Source organism: Rattus rattus, chromosome 12, assembly GCF_011064425.1.
Source record: "Rattus rattus isolate New Zealand chromosome 12, Rrattus_CSIRO_v1, whole genome shotgun sequence".
NCBI lineage: Eukaryota > Metazoa > Chordata > Mammalia > Rodentia > Muridae > Rattus > Rattus rattus.
In genome coordinates, this window is record NC_046165.1 from 71,740,793 (window position 1) to 71,766,202 (window position 25,410).

General features: G+C 46.4%; 1 protein-coding gene across 6 annotated transcripts in view; it reads right to left on the reverse strand.

Moving 5' to 3' along the window:
• Positions 1-25,410, reverse strand: part of Rpgrip1 (RPGR interacting protein 1) — a 56,642-nt gene that overhangs the window by 10,770 nt on the left and 20,462 nt on the right. Inside the window, exons 9-22 of one of the 6 annotated variants that reach the window (XM_032917819.1) lie at positions 24,534-24,680; positions 22,476-22,549; positions 19,353-19,513; positions 17,710-17,873; positions 16,062-16,205; positions 15,493-15,643; positions 10,445-10,897; positions 10,034-10,185; positions 8,252-8,594; positions 6,538-6,800; positions 6,068-6,202; positions 5,650-5,853; positions 4,304-4,439; positions 40-155 (exon numbers count right to left, since the gene is read on the reverse strand). In XM_032917819.1, coding sequence (XP_032773710.1) covers positions 40-155; positions 4,304-4,439; positions 5,650-5,853; positions 6,068-6,202; positions 6,538-6,800; positions 8,252-8,594; positions 10,034-10,185; positions 10,445-10,897; positions 15,493-15,643; positions 16,062-16,205; positions 17,710-17,873; positions 19,353-19,513; positions 22,476-22,549; positions 24,534-24,680 — 2,643 coding nt within the window. Of the gene's footprint in view, positions 1-39; positions 156-4,303; positions 4,443-5,649; positions 5,854-6,067; positions 6,203-6,537; positions 6,801-8,251; positions 8,595-10,033; positions 10,186-10,444; positions 10,898-15,492; positions 15,644-16,061; positions 16,206-17,709; positions 17,874-19,352; positions 19,591-22,475; positions 22,550-24,533; positions 24,681-25,410 lie in introns of those variants that run through there. The other 5 variants (XM_032917820.1, XM_032917821.1, XM_032917822.1 and 2 more) reach the window with 5 other exon arrangements.

The following is a 25,410-nucleotide window of genomic DNA, read 5'->3' on the forward strand; positions in this document are numbered from 1 at the left end:
GTCCCCTTCTCTAACAGGTAGGCTATCCCAGTTACTTACAGCTTTAGGACACGTCTGAGACTGGGGCGTCACTACGATATCATCGCTGTCAGGAGTGTGTGCTTCACTGACTTCAGAAGCTTGTTCACTGGATTCTTGGTCTGCTGGGGAGGAGGCTGAAACACACAATGCTTTCAAAACCCTTTTTCCACTCCACACCACGAGCCAGAGCTCACAGCACTTTCACTGAGCACTGTTATTTCAGAACGGAACGCTGTGTTTCAAAGATTCCCTTATTCAGAAGTCCGTCATCACGGCAGACATTTTCCGTGGGGAAAAGGAGAAAAGGATGAACAGAAAAAAGGAGAGATAGAGACAGTGGAGGGAGACAGGGAGATAGGGGGAGGGGAGAGGAAGAGGGAGGAGGAGAGGAAGGGGAGAGGGAGGAGAAAGAAAAAGAAAATATGGGCCAGAGAGAGAATTCAGTTAAGAATGCTGGCTCCTCTTCCAGAAGACCTGAGTTCAGTTCCCAGCACTAACAGGGCTTCTCTCAACCATCTGTAACCCCAACTCTAGGGGGAAACTAACACCCTCTTCTGTTTGTGTGGGCACCAGGTGTTATGTGGTACACAGACGTACAGTACACACAGACTAAACATGCATACCCATAGAGAAAAATTAAAAAAAAATAAAAACTTATATAAAAGTGAAAGAAAGCAGGCGGGCAAGCAGGCTAACCTCTAATGTCCTTATGGGCTTGAAGAAAACAGCTAGGCTAAGGAGAAGCAAGCAAGACAGTGTGTGGGGACACATCCCCAAGACACTTCCAGCACTCTTCCCATCCTGGGCTCCTCTCCCATGTGCCTGCCACGCCCTTCTTGTGGAGTGGTAGAGTGTACAATGCCCTCCTGCTGAGGGACAGCGTGGGACTCCTTCAAGTGAAAATGTTGAGACTCAGACACGGTGATGCATGACTGTGATCCCAGCCCCAAGGAGGGGAAGGCAGGAAAACTGGGAGTTCAGGGTTATCCTCAGCTACTTTGTGAGTTCAAGGCCAATGTGGGCTACGTGGGGCCTTCTCTTTTAAAAATGTATGTTCAATGGTTCTTGCTAATTGTCAACTGACAGAATCTTTTTTTTTTTTTTTTTTTTTTTTTTTTTTCGGAGCTGGGGACCCAACCCAGGGCCTTGCGCTTCCTAGGCAAGCGCCTACCACTGAGCTAAATCCCCAACCCCCAACTGACAGAATCTTTAGTGCCTGAGGATGGACATCTGGTCTTGTCCCTAGGGGATCATCCTGATTAATTGATGTAGGAAACCTTCTTCTGCCTCTAGCCTTTAAGTTTCGTTTTTTGTTTTCTTTTTTTAAAATTTATTTTATGTGAGTACACTGTCGCTGTCTTCAGACACCAGAAGAGGGCATCAGATCTCATGACAGATAGTTGTGAGCCACCATGTGGTTGCTGGGATTTGAACTCAGGACCTCTGGAAGAGCAGTCAGTGCTCTTAACTGCTGAGCCATCTCTCCAGTTCCCTCATTTTTTTGTTTTTTTTTTTATTTGTTTGTTTGTTGAGACAGGACCTCACTGTGTAGCCCTGGCTGGCCTGGATCTCATCACATAGACCAGACTGGACTCGAACTCACAGAAAGCCACTAGCCTTTGCCTCCTGAGTGAGGGTATTAAAGGTGTACCTTCCTGAGAATCTTTGTCGTTTTTTGCGGGATAGGTTTTTAGTTACTTTTTGTCAAATATATCCCTAAATATTTTATTCTTTCTTGTGATACTCTGGAAAGAGTTATCTTCTGCATTTCATCTTCGGGTATTTCATTGTTGATGTATGGAAATATAGTTGATTTTGGTGAAGCGGTCTTTTGCTGAGCTGAGCTATCTTTCCAGCTAGCCCTTTTGTAGATTTGGTTTTATGACTTCTTAGAGACATGACTTTTCAGCAGCAAATAAAGGTAGGACCGTTTGCTTTCCAACTTGTGCCATTTGACTACTTTTTCCCCTTTGGTTTCACTGGTTAGAATCTCCACTGTCCCAGGCACGGTGGCACACGCCTTTAGTCCCAGCATTTGGGCGGCAGAGGCATCAGTTCTCTGAGTTGAAGTCAGGTCTACAGAGCATGTTCCAGGACAGCTAAGGCTACACAGAGAAACCCCATCTTGGAAAAAAAATTCCTCCACTCTAATGTTCAATAGGAACAATAAAAGTGGACACACCCTGTTCTTAGTCTTCAGGGTAAGTGTTCCTCAAACTATGATGTTTGTTACGGGGTGTGTTATATTCAGTCATTTAAAGCAATTTCCTTACGGAGAGATGGCTCAGTGGTTAAGAACACTGACTCTTCTTCCAGAGGTCCTGAGTTCAAATCCCCAGCAACCACATGGTGGCTCACAACCATCCGTAATGAGATCAGATGCCCTCTTCTGATGTGTCTGAAGACATCTACAATGTGCTGACATAAAATAAAATAAAAAAAAAACCTTTAAAAAAAATAAAGCAATTTCCTTCTATTCCTAAGTTTCTGAGAATTTTTATTAAGAATGGAAGTTAGACTTTGTAAAACTGCTTTTCCTCAAAATAATGAAGTGATCTCAAAGTGTTCAGACTTTAATTACAAGGCATATTAAGCTGATTGCCTATCTTTGCCTGTTTCTATTTGAGACAGAGGATCACTGTGTAGCCCTGGGCTACCCGAAACACTCCATGCAGACAAAGTTTTTCTCATACTCATAAAGACCCACCTGCCTCTGCTTGGGACTGCTGGGCCACCAAACCTGGCTAAATCTCTGGTTTTGAAACTTATCTTGAGTTTATGGAAGTATTCTTTTTTTTTTTTTTTTTCTGGAGCTGGGGACCCGAACCCAGGGCCTTGCACTTGCTAGGCAAACGCTCTACCACTGAGCTAAATCCCCAACCCCTTATGGAAGTATTCTTACTTGCTCGTGGTATATAATCTACTTTAAAAAAGAAGTAAGGCCTGGAGAGACGGCTCAGCATTTAAGAGCATCTGTAGCTCTTGCAGAGGACCCGGTTTAATTGCCTGCATGCACATGGCAGCTCACAATTATCTATAACTACAGATCCAGAGGATCCTCTTTTGACTTCTGAGGTTCACAGACATCCATGAAAACATGACATTTACATACATAAAATACATGTTATTAGTTTATGCGTGTGGATGTATGCCTGCATGTATGTCACATGCCATGTGAATGTCTGGTGCCCCCAGAGGCCAGAAAAGAGTGCAGTATCCTCTGGGACTGGGGTTCCGGGGGGTTGCGAGCTACCTTGTGGGTACTGAGAACCAAACCAGGGTCTTCAGGAACAGCAGCCACGTCTCCAGCCCAGCCTTGCTCTATGTTAAAAGGAACTTGACTTCACAAGTGAACAATAACACCCCTCCTATTTTTAGACATTATTTGGAAAGTTCTAGGGAAATAATATATTACAAACATCAAGAAACTAAGCTAGTTTGCAATCTAACTATAAACATAGGGTGAGGTAACTTCCTTTGAGAATTCAAAGCCTTTGCTGGACTAATTCTCACACTTATCAGAAGACCTGAGGAGCTTGGACACTAATTTCCCACTAACTGTTTATCACCACTGTGTGGTGCTTTGTTGGAAAGCAAATGGCCCCCATAGGCTCATACATGTGAATGCTTGGTTCTCCAGTTGGCGAAACTGCTTGGGGAAGATTAGGAGGCATGGCCTTGTTTGGGGAGGTGTGCCACTGGGGACGACTTTGAGATTTCAAAAGACTCAGGCCATTCCCAGTATTTCTTTCTGCTTCATGGTTGTGTCTTAAGATAGGAGCTCTCAGCTACTTCTCAAGCGCCATGCCTGCCTGCCTCACGCCTGCCTCATGCCCAGCTACCACATGGTGGCTCACAGTCATCTGTAATGGGATCCGATGCCTTCTTCTGGTGTGTCTGAAGACAGCTACAGTGTACTCATATAAAATAAATAAATAAATCTTAAAAATTAAAAAAAAAGAAAAGTAACTAAGATACACTGTAAGATTAAAAAACAGTAAATAATTGGCTTTAAGAAAATAATTCAGGAGCTAGAGGAATGGCTCAGTGCTTAAGACTGCTCATTCCTCTAGAGGGCCTGAGTTCAGTTCCCAGCACCCATCTCAGGGGTCTCACAACCCCTAACTCCAGGGGATTCGATGTACTCGGGATTCACATACCTATATCCACATGAAGACACACACACACACCGACCGCATAATTAAAAGTGACAAAAACTAACGTTATAAAAAGAAAGTAAGTCAATGGTGGAGTGGAAAAATTAGATCTTAAAGGACAATACCATTTATAGAATGTGAGGGTTGGTCCTGTCTCAGTGCTGAGTGGGGTGATGGCCATTCCTCTTCCTTCTGCTGCACTTTCAAACCATCATCCTCGTGCATCTTGAGGCCTGAGAACTTCCACTCCGTGTAACGCATCTGCTTCAGAGGGAGAGCAATGACACTGTGTGAGTGGTAAGGGCTTATACTTCTTTAATGCCAGCCTTTGTGACTTTAACAAGTCAGTCCCTTTTAAACAAGTGCATAGCGTATGTATTATTCATGTTCTAAGCCTAAGTTATAGTGTGCATATTAATGTGCTGGCTCCACGGATATGAAGCAATCATCTGGGGCTTTAAAAATGCATGTGGGGAAGAGAAAAAAAAAAAGAAAAAAGAGAAAATGCATGTGGGGGCTGGAGAGATGGCTCAGTGGTTAAGAGCACCCGACTACTCTTCCAGAGGTTCTGAGTTCAATTCCCAGCAACCACATGGAGGCTCACAACCATCTGTAAAGAGATCCGATGCCCTCTTCTGGTGTGTCTGAAGACAGCTACAGTGTACTTATATATAATAAATGAATAAATCTTTTAAAAAAATGCATGTGGAAGCAGCTTGGGGCACTGTGGTCTTCCTGCCCTCACTGCTCCTCCCCTCTAATGGCCACAGATGTTTGACTCTCCAGGGTCTCTGGGGTCCCACCTGCTTGCTATCTCTCCAGGGTCTCTGGGGTCCCACCTGCTTGCTCTCTCTCCAGGGTCTCTGGGGTCCCACCTGCTTGCTCTCTCTCCAGGGTCTCTGGGGTCCCACCTGCTGTCCCTCCAGGGTCTCTGGGGTCCCACCTGCTGTCCCTCCAGGGTCTCTGGGGTCCCACCTGCTGTCCCTCCAGGGTCTCTGGGGTCCCACCTGCTTGCTCTCTCTCCAGGGTCGCTTGGGTCCCACCTGCTTGCTCTCTCTCCAGGGTCTCTGGGGTCCCACCTGCTGTCCCTCCAGGGTCTCTGGGGTCCCACCTGCTGTCCCTCCAGGGTCTCTGGGGTCCCACCTGCTGTCCCTCCAGGGTCTCTGGGGTCCCACCTGCTGTCCCTCCAGGGTCTCTGGGGTCCCACCTGCTGTCCCTCCAGGGTCTCTGGGGTCCCACCTGCTGTCCCTCCAGGGTCTCTGGGGTCCCACCTGCTGTCCCTCCAGGGTCTCTGGGGTCCCACCTGCTGTCCCTCCAGGGTCTTTGGGGTCCCACCTGCTTGCTCTCTCTCCAGGGTCTCTGGGGTCCCACCTGCTTGCTCTCTCTCCAGGGTCTCTGGGGTCCCACCTGCTGTCCCTCCAGGGTCTCTGGGGTCCCACCTGCTGTCCCTCCAGGGTCTCTGGGGTCCCACCTGCTGTATGTCTCCATTCAAGATGTTACAGCTCAGATATTCCATTCTGTTTTTGCCTTGGACACCTGGTTTTTTGCTGTGTTTTCTTCGTGAGTAGCTTGTGACCTGATGCTCTTTCTCCTTCCTTTCTGCTATTACAGGAGGTTTTCTCTTCTCTTGATACTGGCCAGCCTCTATGGGAATCTCTGTAGATGCTATCTGAGCCTGAACAGATGAATCAGAGACAGGGAGTCTTAGACAATGGCCGTTCAACCTCTAGCTCTCTCTCCTTCCTGTTCCTGCTCCCCTCCATGGTATCTCTGGTTACACATGCTACTCATGGAAGGAATTTCCCTTATTCCACCCCTGAGACTAGCCGCTCCAGTTGGTTTAATAGACTATGTAGAGGCTTCCTGTCGATGGAGTTCTGGAGAGTTACCTGGGGAAGAAAAGTGGTCTGCTCTTCTGTGAATGAGACCTCCAAGCCATCTTTGTTCTCCTTCTCCTTCTCTTCCTCCTTCTCTTCTTCCTTCTCTTCCTCCTCCTCTTCTTCCTCTTCCTCCTCTTCTTCCTCCTCCTTCTCTTCCTCCTTCTCTTCCTCCCTCTCCTCTTTTTTCTCCTTCTCTTCTTCCTTCTCTTCTTCCTTCTCTTCTTCCTTCTCCTCTTCCCTCTCTTCCTCCTTCTCTTCCTCTTCTTCTTCTCTTCCTCCTTCTCTTCTCTTCTTCCTTCTCTTCTTCCTTCTCCTCTTCTTTCCTCTCTTCCTCCTTCTCTTCTTCCTTCTCTTCCTCCCCCTCTTCCTCCTTCTCTTCTTCCTTCTCTTCCTCCCTCTCCCTCCTCTTCTTCCTTCTCCTCCTCCTCTTCCCTCTCTTCCTCCTTCTCTTCTTCCTTCTCTTCTACCTTCTCTTCTACCTTCTCTTCCTCCTCTTCCTCCTTCTCTTCTTCTTTCTCTTCCTCCCCTTCCTCTTCCTCATCTTCCTTCTCCTCATCCTCTTCTTCCTCCTCCTCTTCTTCCTCTACCTCCTCCTCCTTAACCTCGTCCTTCTCTCCCTCCTCCTGCTTCTCAGCTTCTGACATCTGGAGGCTCTCTGGGGGCAGATAGTGAGACTTCCAGTCTAGTTGCACTTTGATGGAGCCATTGGACATCTCCCCAGAGTTTGTAAGGTTGAAATCACCTGAGAGACACAGAGCAACTGATCAAACCTGGTCTCATGAGATAGGCTACTGGGTATTTATGGGCATCTTTTCTATTTCTCCCCACTTAGAAATCTACTGCATTTTGTTAGTAATTTATTAAAACACACCAAGATTCATAACACATAAAAAAGTAGAACAGTATAGTGAGATTCATAGAGGAAGACAGGCATTTCTGCTTTGGAAGAGATGATCAAAAGGCGTAACCATGATGAAATCATCTTCACTGTCTCTACATAATACGCTATGGCTGTCCCCAGAAAACCATCGCTTATGCAAGCTGTACCAAGAAAAACACCACAGTGACTACTTCCTGAACGGCAGGCTTCTGGCTAGTCATCCTGATTAGCAGGTGTCCAGCCTCTCCTCTCAGGCAGAGGCGTCAAATACTGTCTTTTAAAGAACCATGAAACTGGCCAGAGAGAGGTCTTCGGTGCGTCTAAGGATGCTCAGAATCTTATTAAACATGGCTGGCACTGCCTATCTTGGTTATACTGCCTAATCAAAGTTTGGGAATCACTGTCTCCCTCTCTCCAGACAGCAGCCAGACTGGGCCTCTGCTTGGTGCCCCCCAGAGCCATGAGTAAGCAAAGACGGAAGACAGAATCACGGCTCCAGACAGCGGGCGTCTGCCTTCGCCGTCAGCTGCCACAGTAATGGCTGAGGTTTTAGACAGCAACGAGATCGGGAGGAAGTGCTACATCCTGCTCAGGTCTCTGCTCATGAACTAAGAAACAACAGTCTTCAAACAAAAGCAAGTCCCGGGAATCACGGAAGGGGTCTTTTTGCTCGGTTTTCGGTTTTGCTTTTTTTTCAGAGACAAGGTCTCGTGATACAGCCCCAGGTAGCCTGGACCACACTATGTAGACCAGGCTGTCCTCTGCCTCCCAAGTGCTGGGATCAGAGGCACGAGATACTACTACGCCCACTCCAAGTCTAAAGTAAGGTTTTCACACATAGAGGTATGCAATTCTGGAACTCAGTTGAAACGCCTTGGGATTCTTGACTATGTAGCTGAAACAGAGCTGAAGCCCCTGTTTTTGCATGAGCAAAGTGGCTATAAATCTCTCGTTCTGTTGCCCCTGACAACGTCCTGAAGTCTTTTCGGATTTCAAGAGAGACTTTTCGTGGCTGACTTGTTTTAGCAGTAATAGGTACTTGCCCCGCAAGTCTGGGAACCTGAATTCAATCTGAATTCTCCAGAACCCACTTAACAGTGGGAGGGAATAGCCAACACTGCAAAGCTGACCTCCAACCTCCACATGCATGTGGTGGCATGTTCACTCACAGACTCACAGCATGCATATACATACATGATCCAAATGCTATTTTTTAAGTGAAGGAATGACTGCTCCAAGCAAGTAAGCAAAGAAAAGCTGAGTAAGGGCAGAGAGGTGATGCCGGGGAGAGGGCCGGGAGGTGCGACGCCCACCTTTGAGAGATTTGTTTTGTGCAAGAGGCAGCAAGGGCACCTGGACTCGGCCGAGAAAGGAGCCAGGCTCTGGGTCTTCATCATCAAAAACATATAGAGACAGAGCTTCCCGCCTCAGGTACTCGTCCAGGTCAGAGGTCACAGGCACGGGGAACAGAGCCTGGTCTTTAAAGTACGGGTCACTGCTGGCCGGAATGACAGTGGTGGCATGGTCGGGAAAGGTGAAGAAGCGATACATGACGTACGGGCTGGGCTGCCTTCCTCCCCATCGACTCCGGAGGCCGCAGCACCTGGTGATTTCAATCCGCAGCTCATTCTGAGGTGCCCAGGCTTCGGATCTGGACTGGAAAGATGTTGTTGGCCTTGGACTAAGCTAAAGGGCAGCCTGAGCCATTGTTAAAAGCAAAGCCTACGTAGGCAAGAGGAACCGTGACCAAGAAACCTACTCTGCCGGGTCGTGATGATGCCGAACTGCCTGCCCCCGGCTCTGGCCGCTGTTGGGAGGTGCTCACCCATAGGCTTATCCTACAGAATGGTAGGGAACGGGGCTACCCACGTGGTAGGGAGAGAGAAACGACTCCTGCGCATTCCCTGACCTCCATATGCATGCCGTGGCATGTACCAGCACAATAAATAAATAATTAAATCAATCGATCAATCAATCTGTGCTAAAGTTATTCACTTCGATTGAATATTAGATTTTTTAAAATTTTTTTTACATTTATTTATTTATTTATTTATTTATTTATTTATTATGTATACGTCATACAGCTTTCTGCCTGCATGTATGCCTGCAGGCCAGAAGAGGGCACCAGGCCTGATTATAGATGGTTGTGAGCCACCATGTGGTTGCTGGGAATTGAACTCAGGACCTCTGGAAGAGCAGTCAGTGCTCTCAACCACTGAGCCATCTCTCCAGCCCGAATATTAGATTTAAAAAAAATACACACACACACACACACACACACACACACACACATATACATATATATATTCTGAGGACACCAGATCTCATTATAGGTGGGTGGTTGCTAGGAATTGAACTCAGGACCTCTGGAAGAACAGCCAGCACTCTTAACCTCTGAGCCATCTCTCCAGCCCTAGATTTTGTTTTGTAGAAAGCCAGTGAAACTATCGCAGTGGGAATGTCTGAACCAATGCTTGAGGGCGAAAATAAAAGAGGAGTAAAACGGGAAGAACCCAGCGGGACAGTGTCGCAAGCACTAATGGTTTGCATACGAGCCTATGGCTAGAGTGACAAGAGTATGTGAAAGGTAATGGCCCCAAATGTCCAACTTTGGTGAAAACAGACCCATGGGTACAGGAAGCTCACCAGGCTCAGGAGAATGAATGCAGCGGGAGGGAGCCACCAGGTGGACAGCTAGAAGCAGGGTGACAAGCGGGACTTGACTAGCAAGGGTGGAGTGGGAGCTCAGGGAATCTGAGTTTCCCTACTGAGGAACTGCAACAGACCTGCCCACCTCCAGTATCTGAAGGCATGGCCCCCACAGATCACCTGCATTTCCGTGCCAACCACTGATTATAATAAAAATCTCAATTAAAAAAAAAGATGGAGAAAAAGTTGATTCGTTCACAACAAAGGAAAGCATCTAACCCGGGGCATGATTTCATTTCTTCTCGAGTTTTAGCACAGGAAGAATCTGGACTGGCTTTGCTATTGCAGTTTCTCACACTCAAGGGATACTCCTAGGGAACGGAAGAGCAAGCCCCTTTGGAGGGTTGCTGGCTGCTGTCCTTCTGGGATGTGTGAGGACTTCTCACCTCATCATTCTGTGCCTTCCAACCTCCAAGCACATTGACTGACAGGTAGGCCTGGGCTTTCTTTCGCTTATTGCATGCCTGGAGGCTGGATTTTAGGGGCAAGCACAGCCTCATCCAGTATTCTAACACCCCCAAGTCTTCTCCGCCAGCTCCTGAGTAGCAAAAGGTATGAAAGGCATAGAAAATAAAGTGTGATAAAAGTCAAGAATAGAACAAAAGAGGCCTGGATGATGAGATCCCTGAAATCCTAGCACTCGAGGGGCTGAAGCAGGAAGATTGTCATGAGTCCAGGGCCAGTCCGTCCTGGGCAGGATGGAAAATGGAAATTACCAGAAAGCAGCTCCAGGCTTTGGCCCTTTATTTTTCCAAAGCTTCGAATCCTAAGAACCACAAGAAGCCAAAAGCACTTACCAGTAAGTGTGGCCAAGCCATGGACTCGCTCCACAGTCTCTAGCACCTTGTCCAATGAAATCCATCCCGTAGCAAGGACCTGGTGCTCACTAGCCATGGCCTGATGGAGGTCAAGCCGTACTGAGGTTCCGTGAAGGTGGTGCAGGAAGAGGTAGTCGGTCTGCACTACATACTGGGAGGTGAAGTCATAGAGAGGCTGTGGCCCAGTACAGAGTGGGGTGCAGTGAGTTTCAAAATCATAGAAGGAGTAAGTGCAGAAAGTGGTAGGCTGCGCATCCCCAGCCTGTATGAGGGCAGCGGGGGTCAGGAAGGCCTGGTGGATGTGTAGCTCAAAAAGGTTCTCGCTTGGATGCAGCAGAGACATGTCCACTTCATCCTCGCCTCTGTGGGCTGCCGGGGACTCCAGACACAGCGATGGTTGCCGAGTGCCATAAGCAACGTCTTTGAGCTGCTCTACAGGGGAAAGAACACTGCCTATCCATTAAAAGGTTGAGAGCTGGGGTTGGGGATTTAGCTCAGTGGTAGAGCGCTTGCCTAGGAAGCGCAAGGCCCTCGGTTCGGTCCCCAGCTCCGAAAAAAAAACCAAAAAAAAAAAAAAAAAAAAAAAAGGTTGAGAGCTATCCTGACGGGGGAAAGAGGATGAACGGGAAGAAGCTACATTGTGGAAATCCAAGCTAAGATTATTACAAGAAGCCACGTAATTCACGAAGGAAGGCAGCCCAATTCCAACCAGAAGCATCGAGTTCTGAAGGCCAAATGACTGCTGCCCATACCATGGGAGGGGCTGTGAACTGAGCAGCACAGGAAATGCCACCGAACACCACACTTGGGAGACGCCATCACACAAATGACACCAAAGCACATCGACATCCCGAGAATTTAGGATACTCTACTAGAAAGGAGGCGTTAGAAACGTACAGTGTGTCCCGAAAGAGGGTTATGCTGTCCTCGGAGAGAGTGACCCCTGCCACCTGCAAAGACAACCTGGAGCAGTCCGGCTCGGTTACAAGAGGGCTCCTTCTTTCCTGTTCGGATCTTGGTTTCATTAGGAGACATCAAGAAATCCACGTTGAATGGAAGGGTAATGACTTAAGAGCGAAGACAGAAAACTTAAGAGGAAAGAGGTTGAAAGTACAGCCCTTGGGATGCGAGACGTGGAGACGGAACCGCATCTGCACACTGTATTCGAAACCACATTGCTTTCAAAACCCACCAGTCAGAGAGATTCTCAGATGCAGGTTACCTCACACTGGGAACATCTGACTCCCTAGAGTGCACCGATGGCGAGTAACCTCCTTTAAGAGCTAAACCAGTAGAATAAAAATGTTCTTGATAGATCAGAGGTATTTATATATTTATTTATTTATTGTTTTATCTGGGGAAATGACTCTGTGCGACCATGAAAGGCAGCCTGGTCCTGGTTGAACTAAGGTTAGAGACCCCAACGACCCTGAAGGGACAATAGGCGTTTCACCTGATCCTGGGCACCAGGCCCCTGTCACTAGCCTCAGCCACCCATAGATTTGTGGCCATCAGTCATGTAAGGGCAGTACCCCAAGCCCCTCCACAGGTAAAGGACCTGACCCAGGTCATGTAGACCCAAGACGGATCTCAATTTTAGTGAGATACCTAAAGGCCTGGAGGGCTTAGCCAGTGAACTTTCCTTCCCAGACACTCCTCCCTGCAAAAGGTATTTACACTCAGGCCCACCCTGAGAGTGGGGGATGGCTCAACACATCCACTTTCCGCCGTGACAATAAATGTCTTACAACCATGGGCTGCGTCTTTTCATCGTGATCTGCCGTGGGGAGCCATGGAGAAGGCCTTTGCTTACAGAGCCACCATGTAATCTCCATAGAAGGCCTCTCTGCGCTCCCAGCCACGACCGTCAAACTAAGCTCAAGCCTGCTGTAGTCAAACCAAGGACTCCTCCCCACACCCCACACAGGACCAGCCAGACCTCCCCTCTTTTTGCCCTTGGCCCAGGCTAGATCCAGCATCATGGGCCCCCACTCCATTCTCAGCTCTTCCTCAGCATCCAGCAGTGCCTGAGAACCAGATGGCCCTGGCCCCAAAGACAGCTCCTGCTGTCCCTTGCCTCAGACTGCACTTCCCCATCCCTGAACGGTGTCCTGGGGCTTCCCTAGAGCCAGACACTCACCCGGCACCAGTGTGGGGTACGCACTGTCAACTTCCCATGTCCCACCTCCCCGAGTGGGCAAGCCTTATGGCAGAACGGACACGGGACTCAAACCCTAAATGACTCTGTGGCTAAAAGCATGCAGTGCTCTTCCAGAGGACCTGTGTTTGATTTCTGACGCCCATTTCAGGTGGTTCACAACTGCCTGTGACTTCCGTTCCATCCGTCTAACATCCTCTTCTGCACTCCACAGGCACCTGCATGTGGGTGCATATATCTCTACGCAGATATACAGGCATAGACTTAAATAAAACTAAAAATAATGATTTTTTTTTTCAAAATGTCTAAGATTTTTCTTTTATGTGCATGGATGCTTGACCTGGATATATTGTGTCTACTACATGCATAAAGCATGTCCACAAGGACAGAAGCTGCTGGATCCTCTGGAACTGGAGTTACTAACACTTGTTATCACCACATGAACTCTGGGAACTGAAACTAGGTATCCCGCAAGAGCAACAGCTGCTCTTAACCCCGAGCCATCTCTCTAGCACGCCACAATGTCTTAGTGTTTAAGTGGGCGGGGGAGGAGAGGCTGTCAGGATGGCGTAATAGGTAAGTGTGTTTGCTGCCAAGCCTAAGGACCTGAGATTGATTCTGTAGAGTCTGCATGATGGGAGGAAAGAATCAGTTCCCGTAGGTTACCCTCTAATTTCCACAAGTGTGCCCCTTCTGTCTCTGTCTGTCTGTCTGTCTGTCTGTCTGTCTCACACAGTGAGAAAGAGAGAGAGAGGCCTGAGAGAGAAGAGAGAGAGAGAGAGAGAGAGAGAGAGAGAGAGAGAGAGAAACTTGAAAGAATAAATAAATATTATCTTTTAAATGGTAGTGAATGTTTAAACTCTCAGTACTTGGGAAACAGGCAGAGGAATTGCAATTTTGAGGCCAGCCTGGATTGTATAGCAAGAGCTCAGAAAACCGAGTGTGTGGGTGGAGATGATGATGAGGGTAGGGAGGGGGAGGCTCAGTGGTTCACACCTGTAAGCTCAACACTTGGGAGGCTGAAGCAAGTCAATCTCTGAGTTCAAGGCCATCCTGATTTACATAGTGATTTCCAGGACAGGGGGGGGGGATGTAACACAGAAAGTGACTAATTGATTAATTGATATTTTCCTTTTTGTTGTTTTGTTTTGTATTTGTTTGTTTTAGACAGGGTATCCAGCTGGCCTTGAACTCATAGAAATCTGCCCGCTTCTCCCTCCAAGTTCTGGGGATGAAGGCAAGTGCCACCTTACCCAGATAACTGATGTTTTCTTCAACTATAAGATTTGACATGGGGCTGGAGAGATGGCTCAGAGGTTAAGAGCACCGACTATTCTTCCAGAGGTCCTGAGTTCAATTCCCAGCAACCACATGGTGGCTCACAACCATCTGTAATGAGATCTGATGCCCTCTTCTGGTGTGTCTAAAGAGAGTTACAGTGTATTCACATATATAAAATAAATAAGTAAATAAATAAATAAATAAATAAATAAATAAATAAATAAATAGATTTGACATAGCCTAGCAGAGTAGGGCAAGTCTTTAATCCCACCTCTCCAGAGGCAGATGTAGGCAGAGCTCTGTGAGTTTAAGGCCAGCCTGGTCTACAGATCAAGTTCCAGGACAGCCAGGGCTACATAGAGAAGAACCTAAATAAGTAAATAAATAAATAAGTGATGTGACTAAGTACAATATGTTTAAATTGACATTACACGACACAAAGCTAATAGCCTTAAATAACAAGGACGTACGAATCAGTAAGATTCTATTAAGGTAGAGGTAGGAATAGGCAATTCTCAAAAGAAATCCTATGGCTGCAGAGATGGCTCAGCGGTTAAGTGGCACTAGCTGCTCTTCCAGAGGTCCTGAGTTCAATTCCCACCAACCATAGGCGGATTCATAACCTATAATGAAGTCTGATGCCTTCCTTCTTCAGGCATACATACAAATGGCACATTCACATAGGTAAATCTTAAGCAAATAATAAAATCTTAAGAAAAATAATATGTGGTAATATGTAGAAAAGCTGTCAGGATCTGCACGGAAAGTGAAAGCAAATGAACCTTCAGACCTAGGAAAGGGTCTACCCTGAGATAGACCTTGACTAAGCTCTGAGGACTCAGTCCAAGGGAGGACTGCCTTTTTACTTGGCAGTAGCCTTACCTGGCTCACCCTGGTGTGGTAAGCACCCCATACCTCCCTGTACTCTAGGGCTGTGCTCACTAGGGAACCTGCTTATTACTGACTTACCAGGAAGGAGAATCATTTCACAGCAGTTCCCTGAATGCTGATGTTAGTGCCTTGCCTTCTGCTTGAAATATCAGACTGTGGTGAGTTCGGTTAGCATAAGCCATCTCTCTCCCGAGTGCATAATGACAAGGCCTACTCCTTAAACTCAAGGTGGAGAGAGAGTAGACTCTGTTCTGAGGTAACCATTTGAATAGGAAGACCCTGAATCGGAAACACTGGCAACACCTCCCTTGCCTCTGCTTACATCCTTAAATCTCCTCAAGTCGCAACAAAGATTCTATAGAGAAATCTCAGGAGGAAATGAGAGGAAATGCCCGGCAAGACCTGCCATAGGCTGAGAGGCATGGATTCAAGAAACGACAGAGAGGAAAGGAGAGATCCACCAGCCTTAGGGGCAGTCACCCTGCATGGCATTCTTCCAATCACCTGGAAGCACCGCTGGCCCTGTGGAGATTCTCCAGAAAAATCAACGGATTTGCACTGAGCAGAAGAGGAAAAGAAGTTACAGACCAACCGTGAGACAAGAGAGGATGAGAGCAGGAGGGATAAGGTGAGGAGGATCCGATCGCTGTTAGTCACGTGACATCGGCCAAGATGGAAACAAAGTACTAAGACTTGCCAGATGTTGGAAGGCCGTGACTTCTTAAAATACCTTCCAGCTGCATTATGCGGCTGTTCTTGAAGTCTAGGAGGTGAGTCAGCCTCTCCATCGTCTCTTCGTGGTCCCTATTTTCCTTGTCAGCCTTTGTCAGCGTTGCCTCCAGCTCCTCCTGAAACAAAACAAGCACCGAACTCTCCTCTCCGAGTCTCAGAACCAAAGAGCCCTGACTTTAAAAGCCGGACCTTGCTGCAGAAGGGGATTGCCGCCTCCTCAGGAGGGCAGGTTTGACCCAGAAAGAAAGTTCAGGTTTTCTAAGAACCTTCCCGTCCTGCTGCACTTGTGGTACCTAGAGTGATTGATTCCCTAGGTCTGTCTCTGGGGGCAAATGAAACCGGAAGTTTAGCCCTTGCCGGTTCACAAGTTCCCCCTTAGCTGACTTCTGGGGCCAGGTGTCTGTGTGAGGGAGTCCTGAGGCTCTGCATTAGGAAGCACGGCGCGGCGCTAACACCAGCCCTGGAAACCCAGGTTGCTTCCCAGCGCGTGTGGTTCTCATATGCCCAGCTTCCTTTCCCTTCCTTCCCTTGCACCTGATAACACAAGTTGATCTTGCGCTGCAGAAGAAGCATGTCTCTGGTTTTCTCCAGCTCCAGTGCGGTCTCTGCGTGTGACACTTGCAGCTCACTCAGCACCTGGGACAGGCTGCTCTCCTCTTGTACTCTTGGTTCACTGGCCTGGAGAGCAGAAAACCTTGGTAAAAGCGGTCGCTGAGAGTTGTAAAAAAAAAAAAAAAAAAAAAAAAAAAAAACCCGCAACAATGTTCTCTTCAGAATATACAGGAGTCGTGTCACTTCACAAGGGCTCTCTCCCTGCACTGCCCAGTCCCCCCCCCCAACCCCGTCAGTGTGTCACTTCAGAGTGATGACAGTTTTCAAAAGGCACTTTGGAGGCTAGCAGGATGTCTCAGGCTTGAGCAAGCTTGAGTTCAGTCTCTGAAACCCACATGGAAGTGTTAGGAGAGAAACGACTCCACGAAGGTGTCCTCTGACCTCCACAAATGCACCTCACGTGGCACATTTGCCTACACGGACTTGTCATATACACCTGCGAGGTTGTAATGAATAAAAGCAAAATGGCAGTTCGCCCTTCAGTAGATCATTTCAAGTTCATACCTGAAGACTCTAGGGACAGGAGACATGGCTCAGTGGTTAGGGGAACTGGCTGCTTTTTTGTCGGAAAACCCAGATTCATTTCTCAGAACCCATCTGGCGGCTCCAATTGTCTATAGCTCTAGTTTCAGGGGATTCAGTGTCCCCTTCTGCTCTCCGTGGGCATTGCACGCATGCAGGACACAAACATAGATGAAAGCAAGTGCTCATAAGCACAAAGTAAAAATAAATCTTTAAAAACTTAACAGAGGGACCGGAGAGATGGGTCAATGACCAAGAGCACTTACTGCTCTTGGAGAGCCCAGGTTTGGTTCCCAGCACCCACGTGGTAGTCCCCAAATATCCATAACTCCAGTCCTAGAGAATCTAATGTCCTCCTCTGGCTGCCAGGGGCTCCAAGTACACACATGATATGCAGACACAATACTCACATTTTAAATAAAATAAATACAACTTTTAAAAAGTGTATTTTGAGAGCTCTACTGCATGTACACCTGCAAGCCAGAAGAGGGCATCAGATCCCATTACAGACGGTTGTGAGCCACCACGTGGTTGCTGGGAATTGAACTCAGGATCTCTGGAAGAGCAGACAGTGTTTTGCCTGCATGTGTGTGTCTGTGAGGGTGTTGGATTTCCTGGAAGTGGTATTACAGACAGTTGCTCGACTGCCATGTTGATGCTAGGAATTGAACCTGGATCCCCTGGAAGAGCAGCCAGTACTCTTAACTGTTGAACCATCTCTCCAGCCCTCCTTTTAAAAACATTTAATGAGGGGTTGGGGATTTAGCTCAGTGGTAGAGCGCTTGCCTAGCAAGCGCAAGGCCCTAGGTTCGGTCCCCAGCTCCGGAAAAAAAAAAAAGAAAGAAAAAAGAAAAAACATTTAATGAAAACTTTTAAGGAAGAGTTTACCTCTTCTAAAGCATAGGGTAATGGGTGGAGCTCACTAAACCCTGTCTGTCAGTGGGTCAGCACTCTTTAAATCCCATTCTCAATCAGGACAGAACATTGCGCCCACAGTTTTCCCCTGGGGGTTTCTGCTAGAAACCTCTTAGCAGAGTGACTAATTTACCTCTCTCTGAACTGTCTGTGCGAGTAGGGTGGGCTGAACAGCCAGTTCAAACAACTCTTCTGGAAACAGGGGTATGGTGGCTGTTGACTGAAGGCTCTCTTCTTCCTGTTTATGCTGGCAAAGGATGCTGGTGACTTGAAACGTCAACTGTTCATCTTGAGCTACTGAAAAAGGAATCCAGAGAATTGAACGCAGTTATTGGCAACCATAGTCAGAGTTGAATCACATATGAAGTAATGTTTGGCTCAGAACTTCATTTTATACTGAAAAACAGTTCCCTCTTGCTGAGACAAAAAGGCCTCTAGCCTGCTGACTCAGCTAATGGAGGTTGTACTTCTAAGGTAAGATCAGAGGATAGAAGAACACCCAAGGAACTGTGGGATGGGGAGGGAAACACAAACAACAAGACAGTCACGTGACTGACTGAGACAGGCCAGTGGCATGTTTTAGGGCAGGTGGGATGGGGTCAGGGGATGATGCAGAAAATGAACCCTAGGGTCATACGCCTTCCAAAGCACTCTACCCACAGAACTAAATCCCCCACCAAATATTACTTTTTTTTTTTTTGGTTCTTTTTTTCGGAGCTGGGGACCGAACCCAGGGCCTTGCGCTTCCTAGGCAAGCACTCTACCACTGAGCTAAATCCCCAACCCCAAATATTACTTTTTTTGATAGCACCATCCAAGTCAGTCTCTCACCAACTTGACTCCGTTGTAACCTCTAGCCATTAGTTCTCAATAGCCCCCATCTCTACACCCACCCTGGCTGGGAAAAGACTAGGTATTACCTGTATGTTTCAGGGAAGGGAGGCTACTGCTGTCCAGGGTGCAGAGCACTCCGTGGAACATCAGAGACGTTACATCAGATTTCTTCTGATCTTACAAGACTTGGTTTACATGTATTGCATGGTGCTTGGTATACACTCCTTAGCTTTCTTATTGTATGGCCTCTGCCTGAAGGCTCTTTCTTATTGCTTTGTTTTGTTTGAGACAGAGTCTTCCTACATAGCCCAGGCTAGCTTTGAACTCTCAGTCCTTCTCCCTGGAGGGAGAAGGTTGGGGACCCTATTGTCCTTGTGTCATGTTTCTTCTTCTATACTTTTTAATTTAAATATACTAGAATCTAAAGAAAAAATTAAAAAGCCCATATAACAGGATCTATGACAGGATGAAGAAGATAATTTTGACAATGCTTAAAAATCAAATAACTATTTCCTCCTGTAACATTAGAGTTCATATGTGGGCTGGAGAGATGGCTCAGTGGTTAAGAGCACAGACTGCTCTTCCAGAGGTCCTGAGTTCGATTCCCAGCAACCACATGGTGGCTCACAATCATCTGTTGTAGGATCTGATGCCCTCTTCTGGTGTGTCTGAAGATAGCAACAACTTATTCGTAGACATAAAATAAATAGTTCCAAACGGGAAGAGCTGTATGTGGAAAGGCATACGTAAGAGATAGGTAGGTAACATGGCTTCCTGGCTAAATCAGACCTAATTGCCCATGTTTAATCCTAGGTATCAATGACCACAGTTGAGAAGGTCAGTTGGGAAGACTGGAGAAGTAGAGGCCCAAGTTCCTGTCTCCCAAACCAGACACAGCTGGCACTGCCCTTGAGAACACTCGCTCCTTCAGACTCGACCCACCTTGGTTGGTTACTTGAAGCAAGACTTTGGTCTCCTCCAGCTCAGCGCCTACTTGGTCCAGCAGTGGACAGACTTGCTGTGGGAGCTGCTCCGCCATGAGCTCCCTGTTCCAGTGAGGCTGATGACTGCTCTCCAGAGGCTGATGACTGCTCTCTAGCATGCTGAAAACCCCAGGCACGGTGTCAGACGACTCCTCAAAGGAGTAGGCTCCAGCATCTTTGCTGCACAGCTTCAGCATCTTGGGGACCTAGCTGATCCTTCCTTTCTCCACATGTTTGTTCTGCTCAGGCTTCATTTGTAACTGTCACTTGCTAACTGCTTTGGAACTTTTGGGTGGCATCGGAGTTACTCGGTGTCACGTCTGCTTAAGTCTTGAGGGTTCCACTAGGCTAGCGCCTTAACCGTGCATTTCTCAAGGAACTTCTCCAAAGTGATGGCTTCCTTTGGCAAGGGCCCACGTGTGAGGACATGACGAGACCTCCTGAGTTAGTACCGAGAAACGAGATCTTTCTTTTCTCACCTTGTCCCCTTAAGTCCCCTTGCCAATGGCTACTTTAGAGAACACGTGCTCTACTCAAGAATGAAGGCAAGCTTTTCAACACCTGCAACTCTATTCCATGGTATTTAGCTGTTAGACGTGCCTTGAGTGTCGGACATACAAGACCAGGTCTTAGTCATTTATTCAAATAGAATGACACTGACATTAAAAACTTCCTGACTGGGGTTGGGGATTTAGCTCAGTGGTAGAGCGCTTGCCTAGCAAGCATAAGGCCCTGTTGGGTCCCCAGCTCCAAAAAAAAAAAAAACAAACAAAAAAAAAAAAAAAAAAAAAAAACAAAACTTCCTGACCAAGAGCAGTAGTGGTGGCTCATACCTTCAACCCCGACACTTGGGAGGCAGAAGTAGGTAGATCTCTGAGTTTGAGGCCAGTCTCAAACTCTACAAAGTGAGTTCCAGGACAGCCATGGCTGCACTGAGAAACTCTGACTCAAAAAACCCAAAATAAAATAAAATAAAATAAAAGTAGTAGTAGTAGTAGTAGTAGTAGTAGTAGTAGTAGTAGTAGTAATAATAATAATAATAATAATAATAATAATAATAATAATAATAATACAAAGTAAAACTTCCTGACCAAGGGTGGTGGCCCATGTCTTTTATCACAGCAGCAGGAAGCAGAGGCAGGTACACTTCTGTGAATTTTAGGCTAACCTGGTCTACATAGGGAGGCCCTATGTAAAAAACAAACAAAACAGGGGCTGGAGAGATGGCTCAGCGGTTAAGAGCACCCGACTGCTCTTCCAGAGGTCATGAGTTCAATTCCCAGCAACCACATGGTGGCTCACAACCATCTGTCATGGGATCTGATGCCCTCTTCTGGTGTGTTTGAAAACAGCTACAGTGTAATTATATATAATAAATAAATAAATCTAAAAAAAAAAAAAAAAAACAAACAAAACAACAAAAATGCCTAATGAGGGTGGGGTGGGTAGTGAGCTGGTACAGTGGGTATGGGCTCCTGCTGCCAAGCCTGACAACCTGAGTTCAAGTCCTGGGTACCACGTGATGAGAGGACAGAACTGACTCCTGCAAGTTGTCATCTGACCTCCAGCTGCACACTGCGGCATGTGACCTTCCTGATAAATAAATGTAAAAAGACTAAAAGAGGAGAATGAGGGCTATTCCTCCGACGGATTCTGGAACTCAGAGCTAGCTTATCCCTAAAGATTAACGACTGGCATTTAGAAAGTGTCCTAAAACAAAAAGCAAAGACAAGCAAACAAACAGAAACCCTGGGGGCTAGCGAGATGCGGCAGTGGTTAGGACCACTTGTTTCTCTTGCAGGACACCCAGGTTCTATTCTAAGCACTCACGAGGTTCACAGCCACCTGTCACTCCAGCTCAAGGAATCTCATGCCCTCTTTTGACCTCTGTAGGTGCCAGGCACACACATCATCATATAAAAATACACATGCAGGCAAAACACTCATACACATAAAATAAAACAAGTAAATTTAAGACAAATTTTAGAGAAAACTGTTTCTGAGCCACGTGGTGGTGGTATACACCTTTAATCCCAGAATTTGGGAGGCAGAGGCAGGAAGATCTCTGAGTTCTAGGCCAGCCTGGTCTACAGACTAAGGTTTAGGACAGGGGTACACAGAGGAAATTCTCTCTACAACAGAACAAACAAACAACAACAATGGCAGCAAGAACCCACAAGTGTTTCTGAATAAATGTCATATAAAAATTACGTGGTTACCTAATTGTTACTACTTTTTAGGTCAGGTGTCAGTGGCACATGCCTTTAATCCTAACCCCCCACCCTGGGAGGCAAAGGCAGATGAGTTTGAGATCTTTCTGAATTACATAGTAAATTCCAGGACAGCCTAGTCTACATAGAGAGACCCCATCTCAAAAAATAAAGTTTCTTAGGGGGCCGAGGTTCGACTAGTGTGAACAAGGTCCCTGAGTTCAGTCCTCAGAACTGTGTGGATCAAACATGGTGGCACCAATCTGTAATTCTAACACCCTGGAGGTGGAGACAAGAAGAGGAGTTCAAAGTCATTTTTGACTACATAGTGAGTTCAAGGCCTTCCTCTGCTGGGCCATTCATCCCATATAGACCCAGCCTCCTTCACTGCAAGGATCAAAGGTGCAGGATCCCACACCTGCCTTCCTTTGCTCTCTTTAACCAGGACCAAGGCATTTTTATTTTATTTTATTTTATTTATTTATTTATTTGTTTGTTTATTTAATATACACAGCATTCTGCCAGCATATGTGATTGCAGGCCAGAAGAGGGCACCAGATCTCATTACAGATGGTTGTGAGCCACAATGTAGTTGCTGGGAATTGAACTCATGACCTCTGGAAGAGCAGTCAGTGCTCTTAACCGCTGAGCCATCTCTCCAGCCCCAGATTTTCTTTCTATAAAGCCCTGGTTGTCTTGGAACTCACTCTGTAGACCAGGCTGGCCTTGTGGCTCAATCTTTGCCTGCTTTTACCTCCAGAATTCAGAACAAAAGTGTGGGTCACCATGCCTGGTCAGTGTGTTTAAAACTTGAAAGTTCCCATAGTTCTTTTACAGAGAACAATGCTCTGGAAACCAGACTTTGTACTCACTTTTCTAAGAGTCTGTCATAACTGTCACTCAGCAGTTTTCGTTCACTTTCCAAATCTTCAACTCTGACCTGAAACTGAGAAAGACAGAATCCTTGAGCTCACACTGGTCTTGCTTCCCATTACAGATTGGAGCTTGGGCGTGGGCTTTTCTATACTAGTTCCACAAGGTGTCATTTGAAAGATTGGTGGGCAGTGGTGTGCACGCCTTTAATCCCAGCACAGAGGCAGGTGAATCTCTGAGGTCAAGGCCAGCCTGGTCTACAGAGCAAGTTCTAGGACAGCCACAATTACACAGTAAAACCCTATCTTGAAAAAAACCAAAGAAGGGAAGAAAGGAAAAGAGAGATAGAGATAGATAGAGAGAGAGAGAAAGAGAGAGAGAGCGCGCAAAGAAGGAAGCAAAGAAAGAAAGAAGAAAGAAGAAAGGTAAAAAAAAAAAAAGATTGGAACCAGTTGAAAGTGAAAGTGAGAACTTTTATTAGAAGTAGTGAAAACTCTTTGAGCAAGTTTTCATCACGCCTATGTTCCTAGCACCAGGGAAATGACAACACACTACAAAAGATAAAAGTGGTTAGTGAGATGCTCAGAAGAGAAGGGAGATGGCCACCAGGCTGGATGACTTGAGTTTGATCCTCTGAACCTACATGATAGTAAGGGGGGAAATGACCCTCAAACATTGTCCTAGGACTTCCACACTTGATTTGTGGTCTATGTGTTTGTGCATACAAACACACAATAAACAAAAAGTGTAAGGAAAAAGTAAGAGCCGATCCTGGTGGTGCATATCATTAACCTCAGCACGCAGCCCCAGGCAGAGGCAGGCCGATCTCTGTGAGCTCCAGGCCAGCCTGGTCTACGTGTACTACATTCCAGACTAGCCAGAGCGACACAGTGAGAATCTGTCTCAAAAAAAACAATAAAAAAGGAAAAACAAATACTGGAGAAAGAAAGACAAACAAAAGCAGACAAGTATAAATCCTCAAATGCTGTAATCATCTCTTTTTTTAAAGATTTATTTATTTAATGTATATAAGTACACTGTCGGGCTGGAGAGATGGCTCAGCCGTTAAAGGCTAGGCTCACAACCAAAAATATAAGTACACTGTCGCTGTCTTCAGACACACCAGAAGAGGGCGTCAGATCCCATTACAGATGGTTGTGAGCCACCATGTGGTTGCTGGGATTTGAACCCCTGGCAGAGCAGTCAGTGCTCTTAACCGCTGAGCCATCTCTCCAGCCCTGTTGTAATCATCTTAACTATGAAGTTGAACCACTTTAGAGACTCACTGCCTGAATGTGAGAACATTATTAGGGCTGGAGAGACAGGTTAGTGACTAACAACACTGGCTGCTGTTCCCAAGCTAAGACGCTCACTTTTAACATCTCGAAGTTGGAATGCAGCAGTTTTTAATTAAAAAAAAAAAAATACCAGGGGCTGCAGAGATGGCTCAGCAGTTGGGAGCACTGGCCGCTCCTCTAGAGGACTGGGGTTCGAGTGCCAGCACCTCCATGGCCACACACTATAACTCTAGTTCCAGGGGATAGGCAAAAGCATGCAGGCAAAATAACCATACATTAAGTAAAATAATCTTTTTTTAAATGCCCATCTCACATTGCATGTATGTATGTATGTATGTATGTATGTATGTATGTATGTTTGTATGTATTGGGTTGTTTTATCATGAACCCAAGCCGGTCTCAAACTTACTATATATCCAAAAAGGACCCCCATGCCTCACTGTGTGTTTCCCTCTTTAGATTGCTGAAGTGACAGGTGCATGTTAGCACATGTTTTGCTGTGGTTACAGGTGTATATGTTGATACATGTTTTGCTTTGAGTCAGGGTCTCGCCAAGACGGACTGAATTCAGAGACCTCTGCCTCTCACGTGCTGGCGCTAAAGGTGCATGACACCATGCCGTGCAGCACACCTGATTTATGCAGTGTTGCGGATCTAAGCTAGAGCTTTAGGTGTGCATGGCCAGTACTCCACGGCTGAGGTCCACCCGAGCCTGCTGTACCACCCGTTTGATAGTGTCTTTGCACTACTATTATTTACCTCCTTCAGAGTTGTCTGCAGGATAGACACATCTCCCAGCTGGGTCCTCAAGCTCACAGCCTTCTTGCTCTCTTCACTCAGTTCTGCTTTGAGCTCATGCACTTGGCTGAGGAAGGCATCATGGGTTGCATCCAAGATTCCCTGATTCTGCAGACAAAAGGAAATTCCTACAGGAATGATCACACGACTCAGGAAGCATGGTCTGTATTTCTTTCTTTCTCTCTTTCTTTCTTCCTTTCTTTCTTTCTTTTTAATTTACAGACCTCAGGTTGTCCAGTACCTAGACTTTTTTTTTTAAGATTTATTTATTTATTTATTATATATAAGTACATTGTAGCTGTCTTCAGACACACCAGAAGAGGGCATCTGATCCCATTACAGATGGTTGTGAGCCACCATGTGGTTGCTGGGATTTGAACTCAAGACCTCTGGAAGAGCAGTCAGTGCTCTTAACCACTGAGCCATCTCTCCAGCCCTATGCTTACTTTTATAAGAGCTGCTTTGCTCATGAGTCTCTTCACAGCAATAGAACACTAAGACAGACTTTGAGGATAATGAACCACACAATACCTGGTCCAGGGTAAAGTGACCTTTTTTTTTTCTCTGCAAGTATAATTTTCCTTTTAGAGAGGACTTTCTTTCCATTCTGAACTTATCACTGGAACTGTAATTTTTCCAAGACCCAAATAATCCTTGGCTCTAAATCAGGTGCCATTTTCAAAAGCTGCCTTTATTTTCCAAGCTATTTGGTGGGTTTTTTATAACGATATTATTTCTCCTCTTGCCCCTTGGACGATACTGTGTCAACTCTAGAAGTCGTGTGCCATTCTCTGTGGCTACTTCTTTCTAGCACAGCTGAGCTCCTTGGTGACCCTCA